Below are 13,612 nucleotides of genomic sequence, written 5' to 3'. Positions count from 1 at the left end.
AAAAATACTAATTGAGTCCCTTCTAAAATACCGCAGTTTACATACTCATGATTTATTGTTTAATGTTCACCCCTTCAAATAGGCAAAATAAAGGAGGAAAAAAATTAAGCCTAACAATATTCCCTGTGTGAAATCTTTTTTTTTTCCCCCTGCCAAGGAGAATATGTAACAGAAATTGCATGATACCCATAGAACATCAGTTCAGAGAAATATATACTATTGCAAAGCCAGAACCTACTAAAGAATTACTGTACGTCACTATCCTGCTTTAGTTGAAGGTGGCTTGCTACAAAGGCTTATCTGTTACAGTTAGCCTCAAAACATGAATTGCTGGATGTGCTCAATTTGGGGGAAAGTCACAGAATTATACTAAAATGGATAGTTGCCAGATACATAAATGATGTGTTTCAGCGTCATCATAAAAGGTTTTGTTCTACAACTGCCAGAATTGACTGAACTTCATGTCACAGTTATCACATACATTAACATTTCAAAGCCTATTGATTAACACTAATTTTATTTTCACGTTACTCTTTTGTTTTCTTTTTTATTCTCATTTTTCTTGTTTTTTAAATTTTTATTGGCTTATAGTTGCTTTACAGTGTTGATAATTTCCGCTGTACAGCAGTCTTCCAGCTATACGTAAACATATGTCCTCTTTTTTTGGATTTCCTTCCATTTGGGTCACTGTGGGGCACTGAGTAGGGTGCCTTGTGCTATACAGTAGATTCTCATTAGTTTTCTATTTTGTACATAGTATCAATAGTATATATATACCAGTCCCAGTATCCAATTCATCCTTTCCAATTGTGCTTTTATTTTCTTGGCCAGGAGAAACTCCAGCCTACCACTATGGGACCCACTATTCGTCAGCCATGATTGTGGCTTCATACCTTGTCAGAATGGAGCCCTTCACACAGATATTCCTAAGGCTACAGGTAAAACTCTTAAGTTTAGAATTTTTGCATGTTGTTCACGCCTTCTATTTAAGATCGTTTTTGCTATTTTCTTTAATGTTGTTTATCTCCTGACGTGAAGCCCTGTGAAGTTTCAGTCACAAAAGTAGTCAAAACATAATGATAGTGGAATTTCACTGGACCAAAATTGATAAATAAGCTAGGATTTGTTTACACTAAACAAGAGCCAAGGTCCTTTAGTAAAATAAGTAGCATTTGCTTTCCAGCCACGTATATGGAATTCAGCCTTAACTGATTCATCAGACATTTTAAAAAGTCTGTCTAGCTCATTTGCTATCTTCCCTATTATAATTGCTTTTCTCCAAATTCTCTTTCATTTATTCAGCAAATATTTATTGAATCCTTACCGGATGCCAGGCACTATCCTAGGTGCTTAGACGACAGCAGAGAATAAAGACAATAGTCCTGCCTGATGGAATTTATATCTTTTGGTTGAGAGAGACAGACAAACATAGTAAATAATTATCTAGTAAAATATTTTAGAATATGATAAGTGCTGTGTGAAAAATAGAGGTCAGAGAAAGGGGATAGGAAGTACAGGAATGTGAGGTGGGGAAGGACATGATGCCATTTTTAGAAAGACTGGTCACTGTAGGTCTCCTTGGAGAGGAGACGTCTGAACCAGAGCTGGAAAGAAGTGAGGGAGTTACTGGTCTGGATATCTGAAGAAAGTGTGCTCTGGGCTGGGAGAACAGCCATAAGGGGCCCTAAGTCAGACCTGTGCCTGAGATATTTGCAGAACAGCAAGGAAGCCAGTATCTGGAGCAGAGTGACTGCAGCGGAAAGCGACAGGGGATGAGGTCAGAGAGCTAGCAGGGGCCAGAGGGTGGTAGGCCTTGGTGGCCACTGTACGGACTTGGGCATTTTCACACAGTGAACGTTATTGTAAAGACAAACACACTGTGTTCACTCAAACACAGCATAGGGAGTTTGCTTGAGGGAAGGCAGTGGTGTATCTGTGAGGCCGTGTAAGCAAAAGAAATTCCTTTTATATTTGAGTTTGTTTTATCAGTTTATAACTTTTTGATCACCTTCCTAGTTCTCCTCTTAATTCTCATGGGTATAAGAATAACAATGTCATGTTATTTTATAAAATTAGTCAAATACATATATAACCTGAATATTTTCAACTGTAAATGGCTATATGATAATAGCCTTTTTAATTTTTTTTGTTTGTTTTTTTAAAATTAATTTTTATTGAAATGTACTTGCTTTACAATTTTGTTAGTTTCTACTGTATAACAAAATAAGTCAGCCATATATCTCCTCCCTTTTGGGACTTCCTTGCCATTCAGGTCACCACAGTCCATTAAGTAGAGTTCCCTGTGCTATCCAGTAGGTTCTCATTGGTTACGTATTTTATACATAGTCTGTGTTAGTCCCTCAGTCATTCCTGACTCTTTGCAACCCATGGACTATAGCCCGCTAGGCTCCTCTGTGCATGGAATTCTCCAGGCAAGAATACTGGAGTGGGTTGCCATTCCCTTCTCCAGGGGATCTTCCTGACCCAGGGATCCAGCATGGGTCTCCCGCATTGTGGGCAGATTCTTTACTATCTGAGCCACCAGGGAAGCCCTATACATAGTGTAAATCCTGTGTATATGTCAATTCCAGTCTCCCAATTCATCCTACTCCCCTCTTTTCCCCCCTTGGTGTCCATACATGTGTTCTGTATGTCTGCGTCTCTAGTTCTGCTTTGTAAGTAAGAATCCTTTTATTTTTTTTTTTTTAGGAGAGCATTATCAAACAATGGAAGAACTATTTCTTTATAGTCTTGCCCTCTCTCTAAAAACTAATCTTTTAAAATTGTAGTACTTGGATTTCACTTTGATACAAAGCAAGAGACCCTTTGTAAGGAGAACCCCGAAAAGAATTCTTCTTCTTTTTTGTCATTATTTAAAATTTTGTGTATTTGGCATAGGAGAATGGGAAACTGCATTTTCAGCAAATGTATTTCTTTGGGGTTTCTAAGCCCTTGAGCGTGGATGCTGAGGTGGGAGCAGTTCTCTCACAAAGGTGCCTTCTCATTCTGCCCACAGGGAGGCCACTTTGACCTGGCTGACCGGATGTTTCACAGTGTGCGCGAGGCCTGGTACTCAGCGTCGAAGCACAACATGGCAGATGTAAAGGAACTCATCCCGGAATTTTTTTACTTACCTGAGTTCCTGTTCAATTCCAACAACTTTGACCTTGGTATGTAGCACCATGGCACTGTCTTAGGAACGGTATCCAGGAAAAGACCAGCAGAAATGTCACTTTTCTGAGAAGTCTGTAGCAGACACTGACAAGGAAAGCTTTTGTTACCAGACCAACCTTGGGTCCACCCACCTGACACATAGCAAACCCAATCAGTCTGTTGACACTGGGTTGTGGTGAAGGGATGGAACAGTGTTTATTGCAGGGCCAAGCAAGGAGAATGGGCAGCTCATGCTCAAAAGGCTTGAACCACCCCCAGTGACAGCTTTTGGAGGAGAGTTTTAAAGAGTCCGTGTAAGGGAGAGGGTCACAGGCCTTGTGATCAGCTTGTGCTCAGTTCTGCGATTGGTTGATGATGTGGTAACAAAGTGGTATTTCAGGAATTTTGGTCATCAACTTCTAGTTCCAACTGGTCTGGGGTCTATGAGCTTGCGGTCAGCATGCAGGTAACTTCCTCCACCTGGTGGAGGTTTTAATATCTGCAAAACAACTCAAGGATATGGCTCAGGCTTATAGCCCTTGAGGAGAAACTAAAAGTCCTTGACTTTATTTTGGGCTAAACTGTGATTTTGTGCTGCTGGGCTGTTTTCCTTTGTTTCTGCAGCTTCTCTCTTCTCTGATTACATTTGCTCTTTGGAACTCTGGGGAGGCCTGGGAGACTAAGGCTTTTCTACAGACAAAGGAGGGGGAATGCACGGGGTTGGGGTGGACAGGTTGTTCTTGGAAAGGCCCTGCGGGTCCTTCTCAGTTACTATTTCCTCATGGTTATAGCTCCTGTTAAATTCAACTGGGTTATTGGGTATATGAGAGTAAATATAACAAAGAAAAATAGATTTGTGCCCCCAAATAGCTGTTTCAATCCAGAGTCTTGGGAAAATGAAAAAATTAACAGAGATTACATCTAATGGTCAGAATATCATTATTTCATTGAAAATGAAAGTGAGGTAAAATTTTATTTGAAAATTAATGTGATTGAAGCTAACAGCCAAGAGTGGCATATCCACATTTTTCACATATAGTTTAAATCTTTCCGTATTGTCTCAGCTTACATGCTGATAAGTTTTAAAATTAGAATTTTTGAATAACTCTAAGTAAACCCCTTTTTTCATCTCGTTAGGGTACTAAAAAAAGAGAACCAAATCAACATTTCTAAAAAGGAGAGAAATTTCCTTGGTACTTTGCTCTCTTTGTATTATCCAGCAGCTACAGGAAGTAGATTTGACTTTGGTTATAGTTTCTTGGAACACAGCTTGCTGATCTGTGTTTTGAATATTTATTTTTACAACATATCAAAATTTCATTGTTTTACTTAGAGTATTCATGCCAGGTATTGTTCTGTTTTCATATTGTTTTCATGCCCTTTATCATATTAAGACTTCCACATATAAACCATTACTATACTATCTCATAAAACTTATTAGGTAGTTCAGGGAATCAGTTCAGTTCAGTCGTGTTCAACTCTTTGCAACTCCATGGACTGCAACATGCCAGGCCTCCCTATCTATCACCAGCTCCTGGAGTTTACCCATACCCATATCCATTGAGTCGGTGATGCCATCCAACCATCTCATTCATCTGTCATCCCCTTCTCCTCCCACCTTCAATCTTTCCCAGTATCAGGGTCTTTTCAAATAAGTCAGCTCTTCACATCAGGTGGCCAAGTATTGGAGTTTCAGCTTCAACATCGGTCCTTCCAATGAACACTCAGGACTGATTTCCTTTAGGATGGACTGGTTGGATCTCCTTGTAGCCCAAGGGACTCTCAAGAGTCTTCTCCAACACTGTCACATCTAATATATTTGAGTGATTTGATTTTATTGAGTATTATAATTTTTATTTATTTAATCATCCGTTCAGCAGCTCAAACCTTGTGAAATTGTAGCTCCAGATGAAATAGGAAAGATAATAAGACTCTCTCAGTAGCCCCAGCAAAAGTCCTAAAATTGTCTTAGTACTGATATCTCTGATTGGACCTGGAACTCAACCTTGAGCAGCTAAAGACACCAAGTTCTAGCACTTAGAGTTTGAAGGAATGGCAGTTCCTTAAAGGAAGAGTAGATGGTAAATAGGAAAAAAACAACAAATGTGAACCCAGCATTTGCATATGAATGCACATTAGGGTTTTATTAGGTTTACTTATAATTCACCTTTGGAGAATGCTACTGTCTTCCCTAGGAATACCACTTTCAAAGAGACAAATATGAAAAAGTGCAAAAACATATTCCAGAAATACTCAGTCTGTTATAATATCTATGTTGCAGGAATGTTCTAACCAGACTACTTACAGACCCAACCAAATCATCCACTTTTAAATAAGTAAATGAAAGAAAGGTCATGTATAATTGTGACGCTCACCTTCATAACAAATCCCCTTCCCTCCTTGAAATCACACACTTTAAAAACAACACTATTTGCAAGTAAGAGCTAAAGCTGTAAGACTCTTAAAACTTAGGGATAAATCCTCATAATCTTGGATTTAGATAAACATAAGCAAAAGCAACAAAAAAAGGGATATTGAACTTTATCAGAATTTAAAAACTTCTGCATACAAGGGTATTATGAAGAAAGTGAAAAGAAGACATACAGAATGCTAAAAAATATTTTCAAATGATATATATCTTGTAAGGATCTAGTATTCAGAATATAAAGAACTGGTACAACTCAACAGCAATAAGATAAGTGACCCAATTAAAGCGGCAAAGGACCTGAATAGACATTTCTCCAAAGAAGTTATACAAGTGGCCAGTAAGCATATGAAAAGATGCTCAATGTCATTATTCATTAGGTAAATGCAAATCAAAAGCACAATAAGGTAATACTTTGCACTCACTAGGATGACTATAATGGAAAAAGCAAGACACACAAACAGAAAATGACAAGAGCTGAGGAAGATGTGGAGAAAGTAGAACAGTCATGTGTTGCTGGTGTGGATGTTACAGTGGTTCAGCACTGTGGGAAGCACTTTGGTAGTTCCTCAAAAAGTGAAGCATTGAATTGCCATATGACCAAGCAGTTCCATGCAAGAACTGTCCAGAGGAACTGAAAAAAGACTTAAAGACCTGTACAAGCACATTCATCACAGCTTTATTGACAATAGCCAGACGGTAGAAACAGCCCACATATATATCAGTGGATAAACAAACTGTGGAATATACACATAATGGAGTATCACTCAGGCATTATAAGATACAGGGTAATGGTAAAGACACAAACATAGACAAACCTCAAAAACATTACACCAAAAAGAACCTAGATGCAGAAAGTCACATAATGACTCCAGTTATACGGAATGTCCAGAACAGGTAAATACAGATCGACAGGACACAGATTGGTGATTTCCAGGGCCTGAGGCAGGGGATCGGGGCGGGGGTAGGGGGGGAGGAATGGGGAGCAACTGTTTACATTTAAGATTTCTTTCTGGGGTGGTCAAAATGTCTTAGTACTAGATATAGTTGCACAATACTGCAAACATATGAAATGCCACGGAATTATTCACTTTAAAATCGTTAACTTTATGTTATGTGAACTTTACCTCAGTATAAAGGAAGTCAAACAAAACCGTTTGTCTCTCCATCCAGAAACGAGAGCTAATAATACAAAAGAAAGAACACATGGGGTTTTTTCCCTGGCTCTGGAGCACATAGGTTCTTTTCCTGATCTTATCCTTGTACCCTTGGATAATCATGGAGGGAAACTGCAGAGTAGCAGAATTAGAACAAGAGTTTTCAACAGACTGTCCCCTTTAAACGATATTTTAAAATTACAGACAGTGCTGATAAAATAACATTATATCACACAGTATTTAGGGATTATGAGCAAAATTGGGAAAAGTAGATTCTATCTACCATTCTATCAGGTAGTTAGGGGATTATTACTTCTTATTATCAAAAAAGTTATTTCTTACTTCTTACTCTTATTAGGCCTACAGGACATTTCAGAGAGGGTGGGGAAAGGGTCTGAAAGAGGGGAGAGAGGCTGTAATAACTTGATTGTTTTATTTTTTTTCTTAAGTTACATGAAAAATTTTCCAACTAAATCAAAACATTTCTTTAAACAATAAAATGGATTTTTAATCTCTTACTTGTATCACATTGTAAAGAAGCCATCAAGTCTCAGTGATGAAAGGAAAGGTTTTTTTACTGGCCCTTACTTGGAACCTGCCTTTTGTGTCCTGAAATTTGAACAGTTCTCTATGAAAATTTATAATGCAGCTGTTTAACCAACTGCATGAAACTAGGGAGTCCACATTATCATTTATAGAGTCATTGTTTACCGTGATTATCCGATTTGTGCCTAGGAAAGCTCTGTAAGCTCAGTTAACTTTTTGAAAGAAGAAACAGAACCCACTTCCTCAGATGCCAGTCCCATTTAATGTGTTTTGTTGTCAATAGATCTCATAGTAAATGCAACTTTTACTATTTTAGGGATTATCTGGCTGTGACGTAAAATACAGTTTATGTGGAATACATATGACATGGTTATGAATTATTATAACTTGATTTCTTTTCCTGCCAGGTGGTCCTATAGTCTTTACAAGTGTTTTTTCTGTTAAAAGATACAACAGCCCCAAAAAAGTCACATTGTTTCAGATTTTACTTTTATTTTTTAATGCAGCAAAATACATGTGGGTTCTACAGAGTTTTCTCAAGAATTTAAGAATCAGAAATATGAGAAACCACATGTATTGCAAATATTTCTGGATGACTCATACTTTTATGTCCTCGTAGGCCAAGATAGAATCCAGACTGAAATTGGCTTGAGGAGTTAGGTATTCTTTCAGCAACCTTTTCCATGTGAATGCAGAATTTTGTAAAACCATCCAGAAAAGAGATTCAGTGCTTGGCCACTGCTGTTGACTCACCAAGCTTTAAGCATTCTGGAAAAGCCTACATGAATGCTTCAGAGAAATTGTTAATGGTCTTGCAGATGAGCAGTCTTAAGGAGCTTGTATTGGTTTAGGCAGTTTCTTCCAAACTCAAAACAGTAACCCCATAAAATGCTTCATGAAGGAGTCCTGTGGTCAATTAAATGGCAGAAATGTTGTATCCAATACCCTTCCTAGAGAAGAGCAGTACCTCCAAGGAGCCTTATAAAAAAGAAACATGTTTAACCTTGCATAGCTCAGCATTTCCTGAAGCCCTTTGACTGTGGGAGCCCCACAGTTTTGCGAATGCTCAATAAATCTCTCTAAGGAGGAATTTTGGGGAAATACCAGAGTAGATGATCTCTGAGGGTCCTTTCTGGTGGTAACATTGTATAGTTCTGGTAATGAATCTAACCCACTGTTTCTCTGTTACTTTAATAGGATGTTACTATTTATCTCACTCTTTTATTTTCTTGTTAATGTGTCTAATTTCACAGGCTGTAAACAAAATGGCACCAAGCTTGGAGACGTTATCCTTCCACCCTGGGCAAAAGGGGACCCACGAGAATTTATCCGGGTGCACCGTGAGGTAATGGGAATGCGCTTTGTGGTGGAACTGAGGCTTCACTGGCTCACTGACCACAAAACAGAGAGGACCTTGAGTGATGTGTTCCCGTGTGTTCAAGTTACTAATGTGATTTGTATGGTTTTTAGTTATTTTAGTTCCAGTTGGCCAGTGGTCACTTCTTTTGCTTTCCACGTTAGTAACACAAGTCAGCCAGTGACTGAACCTGTGTTTTGAAATTGCAGGCTCTGGAATGTGACTACGTGAGTGCCCATCTGCATGAGTGGATCGACTTAATCTTCGGCTATAAGCAGCAAGGTCCTGCCGCGGTAGAAGCTGTAAATGTCTTCCATCACCTTTTCTATGAGGGTCAAGTGGATATCTACAACATAAATGACCCCCTCAAGGAGACAGCCACCATAGGGTTCATTAATAACTTTGGGCAGATCCCTAAACAGGTATGGCTGTTTTTCCCTTATCGTCGGTACTTTCTCTTACATTTTTCAAGCTCTGTCTAATGTCTGTGGGCTTCCCTGGTGGCTCAGTGGTAAAGAATCTGCCTGCCAATGCAGGAGACACGGCTTCCATCCCTGGGTCGGGAAGATCCCCTGGAGAAGAAAATGGCAGCCCCGCCAGTATTCTTGCCTGGAGAATCCCACGGGCCTAGTCCATGGAAGAGTCCACACATAGCTTAGCGACTGAACAATATATCTATGGATGGTAGATGACCATATAGTAATTAACTTTGGACCAAGTTTTTAATTAAGAACCGTGAATATTGCCCAGTAGTTGCAGTGGGTCCCTAAATTATTACATTCTCCTTCCTCTTACAGTCCAGGTAAATAGAAATTATGTTAGTCAAAGAGGATTTTCCTTCACAGACTAGTAGCAGGGCATGCTTTCCTGTCCCCACATGCGATTCAGCAGGAAACTGGCTTCTCAACTGCTCTTGCACAACCCAGAGGAAGGGACAGCTTCACCACATCCGATCAAGATAGAGGAGCTAGTGGGCAAGTCACGTTTCCTGTGGAAAAGCCTCTCTTGGAAGGTTGTGTACCAGAGGCTATCACTTTGCCTTGCACTCAAAGAATTCCTCCAGGAAACCCTAGCCAACCAGGTATTCAGTGTTTCTGCAAACCAGAAGAGCCTCCTTTTGAGTCACTAAGGGGACTCATCCCATCCTTCATCGCCATTGCTCCGGGCCCACGACGAGGGCAGGGTGTGCCAGAAGAAACCACTGCACGGTGCAGAAGCCTCGCGTTGCTGGCTGTTGAGACCACCGCCTTTCCCCCAAGTGCCCTGGCCTCTGCATTTTGACCCTGGCTGTCCTTCTCTGTTCAGACAGCTCTCCTGGACTCCCTTTCTGTAGGTTAACTGACTTTGAGGTTTCCACAGTTGACAGCTGGGAACACAGAACAATGATAAGTCTTTGTTTATGGAAAAGCCGCGATATGGAAAAGTCACCGCCTGTGACTCCGCCGCTCACAGTGCAATCTGATCCCCCAGTGTAGGAGTCAGGTTTACTTCCAAAGCGGAACATTTGTTGATGAGCTGTAATCACAGCAGAAGAACCTTAGTTAAGCCTTTCCCTTCTTTGAGGGTTACATGTGCAGGAACCATTTTTCATAACCTTCTGGGAAACAGATATTCTGAACACATGTGCCCTGTTGCAGGATTTTTGCCCCACTTTTGAGTTTAAGAGGAAGATAGTCTGGGAGATAGGGTTTGGATGCTAACATATTTCTAGGACATTCCAGGAACTAATGGAGAGTACTTCCAAGTGTAACCATCCCTCAAAATAGCTAAGCTTTGTCATCGTTGTCGTGTTAATTTATCCTTATATATATGCTTGCCTGGCCTGCTCTATCCTCAGGTACTTCATAAAGGTCTTCAGTAAAGGTTCATTCATGAGCATATTTGAAAGTATGTGGGTATTTTAATACAGCTTCTGAGTCTTGTCTCTGAAGACATTTATAAAAAATAACGGAACCCTGATCCTATGCCATGTATGTAGACAAAATGGGAATTACATCTTTAAAGCTTTGGGCGCCTCAGATGTGTATCTTCATAAACATATTTTTTCCTATTTTTTCTCCTGGAAACCCAAAATGTCAAATAAATAGACTGTGATGGTGTTGTAGTCATCCTAAATCTCATTTCATCTTAAGATTTTCCAAGTATCTTCCTCAAATATCAGTTTTCCGACAGAAATGACTCTGCCTATTTAGAAACCGTACAGTATTTGAAAAACAGTCATCTTAAATGTACATTAATACTTTTCAATCCCTTAGAAATACTAAATGGAAATGACAAAGATCTTTTTTTCTTTTACATCATCACAAAGTAAAAAGAAGGCAGCCGTATTCATACTGAGCAAATTAGTAGCACCTAAATGAGATAGGAATGATGTCACATCCATAAAGCCCGTGTCGGCGCCAGATGTAACCCAGTTAGAATGGCTGCCTGCTCTCCATTGCCCAGAACAGTGTCGATCTGTAAAGGATGGGTTCATTTTTAAACATCACTGAAAAATAATTTTCAACTGACTGTTACTTGAAGAGATTAATTTACTTTTGAAAAATTATCATGAAATCAGTGTAGCATAGAGCTTGATGGTAACCCAAGCTTTAGTATCAGAGTCTTGTCCCCACTTACTGAGGTATGAGATCTCAGATGGCAACCTTCTGAGCCTCTTTAAATCTCTTTCGTCAAGTATAAAATGTGATAATGTGATACCTAATGGCTGTTGTGAAGCTTAAGTGAAATAGCAACAAAATATCTGGCAAATAAAAGGGTTGATGTTAGCTTTTGTTATAAAATGTGTTGTCTTCTCTCTTACCAGTTATTTAAAAAACCTCATCCACCCAAGCGAGTGAGGAGTCGACTCAATGGAGACAATGCGGGGGCCTCCGTCCCTCCAGGGTCTGCCAGTGACAAGATCTTTTTTCATCATCTAGACAACCTGAGGCCTTCGCTAACACCTGTAAAAGGTAAAATGACAGGGAATGGGCTTTTGATGGATGATTCTGTGGGACTCTTTAATAATCCTAGTTAAGCAATAACAAATTTGCTTCTCAGCAACAGTGTCATTTGTAGTAAGTGCTTAAACCATCAAATACAGAGTCTCCTTTTCCTTTTCTCTTCTCTTCTTTCTGCCTGTTGGATTTTGCATCCGAAAGAAACCCAACAGGTTTCTCCTCTCTGCTAGGGTACTGAAAACTAGGATACCAAATCTTATAATTCAACTTGTAGAAAAACTTCTGCCATCTTCATTTACACATGTTCTGCCAATTTAGAAATAGCAGTAAGAAGACTTGTATTTTTAACACGCCAGCTTTAAAAGCTTCTTTCATCTACTGTTATTGTAAGTTATTTTAAATTACTTTTCCAAGTAGATTTTTTTCCCCTTTGAATAAAAAAAAAAAAATTGTTTTGCAGAGTCTTAAAGTTGTCACTTAAATCCAAAAACTGGAGCATCAAACTCTGGATGGGTGCCCAGCTCTCTGCCGCCTGTCTCATTCCACAGACTCTGCCCTGTGCCAGCTCCAGCCACTGCCCAGAGATGGCTCTGGAGCACTGGCATGGTCAACAGAGTCCTGGGTCAGAGCTGGGGTTCTTGGCCTTCCTTCAGGAAGTCTAGGGCTGGGAGGGGCTGAAGGCCTAGGTCATTTGGAGGTCTGTGTGGCTTTCTGGGGAGCATCCCAGAACACTCTGGAAGTCCTCGGGATCAAAAGGTGGGCCTGGTGGCTGGGAGCCAAACCCAAGCAAGTGTCCATAGCCAGGCAGGCTAGAGACACCAGTCAAGGTCGATATCTGCCCAGTTGGTCTGCAGAAGACTCCATCGAAAGCCACACCCTACTTCCTTCTCAGGTCATTTTGTATTAATGTGGGTGTGAAGATACTTGATTTGTATGAATATTTGAAATCCCTTTACTCTCCCCTGTGGGATTCCCAGGTAGCCTTAGTGGTGAAGAATCTGTCCACCAAGGCAGGAGATGCAAGAGATGCCAGTTCAGTCCCTGGGTTGGAAAGATCCCCTGGAGGAGGAAATGGCTTCCCACTCCAATATTCTTGCCTGGAGAATCCCATGAACAGAGGAGCCTGGTGGGCTGTAGTTCCTGGGGTCACAAGAGTCAGACACAACTAACACTCTCTGCCCTCCTCTGTGGGATAAGGAGGTTAGTCTTCCCTGTACTGGTTCTAACATGTTGATTTATTTTTTGTAGAACTCAAAGAGCCTGTGGGACAAATCGTGTGTACAGACAAAGGCATTCTTGCGGTAGAACAGAATAAGGTTCTTATCCCGCCAACCTGGAACAAGACTTTCGCTTGGGGCTACGCAGACCTCAGCTGCAGGCTGGGGACCTATGAGTCAGACAAGGTTTGCAATGTTGCTTGCTCTCTTATGTCATCCTGCCTCATGGGGGTGGGGATAGCTCAAGCCAAGGGCTTCTCCGCTGCTCCTCCCCAGCCCAGAGGAAGGGAGAGCTTCACTGCATCCGATCAGGATAGAGGAGCTAGTGGACGAGTCCCATTTCCTGCAGAAAAGCCTCTCCTGGAAGGTTGTGTACCAGGACCTAGCAGTTTGCCTTCCACTCCAGGACCTCCTCCAGGGGGCCCTAGCCAACCAGGTGTTCAATATTTCTGCCAACCAGAAGAGCCTCCCTTTGAGTCACTGTCCCACTTACCATTTCGGTGGCAGAAAACCTGTCACCCTTCCCCTAAGAAGCAGTTGCGGCTACCATTTTGAGTCCCATTAGCATCTCTTGGAGAGGCAATACATAAGTGATGCTTTGGGGTCGTATTTGCCCCTTGACAGTCCTCTCCTGAATGCATGAGGGACACAGTCTGTGTCTGTAACACAGTTTTGTTTAGTCACATTGTCATGAAGAGCAGCACTCATGGGTTCCTTTTACATTCTGCCTGCTACAGCGGATGCATCCTTTCACCAGATCACCCCCTGCATCTCACACAGCATCACACAACCTGAACGTCATTTTCCATCGCACA

At 40.8% G+C, this 13,612-nt stretch overlaps 1 protein-coding gene across 22 annotated transcripts in view; it reads left to right on the top strand.

Annotated features, from left to right (window-relative positions):
- Window positions 1–13,612, top strand: part of WDFY3 (WD repeat and FYVE domain containing 3) — a 281,234-nt gene that overhangs the window by 247,320 nt on the left and 20,302 nt on the right. For all 22 annotated transcript variants that reach the window (XM_060417370.1, XM_060417369.1, XM_060417383.1 and 19 more), the window contains 6 exons: window positions 832–938; window positions 3,017–3,170; window positions 8,535–8,626; window positions 8,848–9,060; window positions 11,445–11,592; window positions 12,829–12,983. In XM_060417370.1, coding sequence (XP_060273353.1) covers window positions 832–938; window positions 3,017–3,170; window positions 8,535–8,626; window positions 8,848–9,060; window positions 11,445–11,592; window positions 12,829–12,983 — 869 coding nt within the window. The remainder of the gene's footprint in view (window positions 1–831; window positions 939–3,016; window positions 3,171–8,534; window positions 8,627–8,847; window positions 9,061–11,444; window positions 11,593–12,828; window positions 12,984–13,612) is intronic.

Source organism: Ovis aries, chromosome 6 (assembly GCF_016772045.2).
Source record: "Ovis aries strain OAR_USU_Benz2616 breed Rambouillet chromosome 6, ARS-UI_Ramb_v3.0, whole genome shotgun sequence".
Taxonomy (NCBI): Eukaryota; Metazoa; Chordata; class Mammalia; order Artiodactyla; family Bovidae; genus Ovis; species Ovis aries.
The sequence above is the reverse complement of the archived record's forward strand: the minus strand, read 5'-3'. Positions and strand labels throughout refer to the sequence as shown.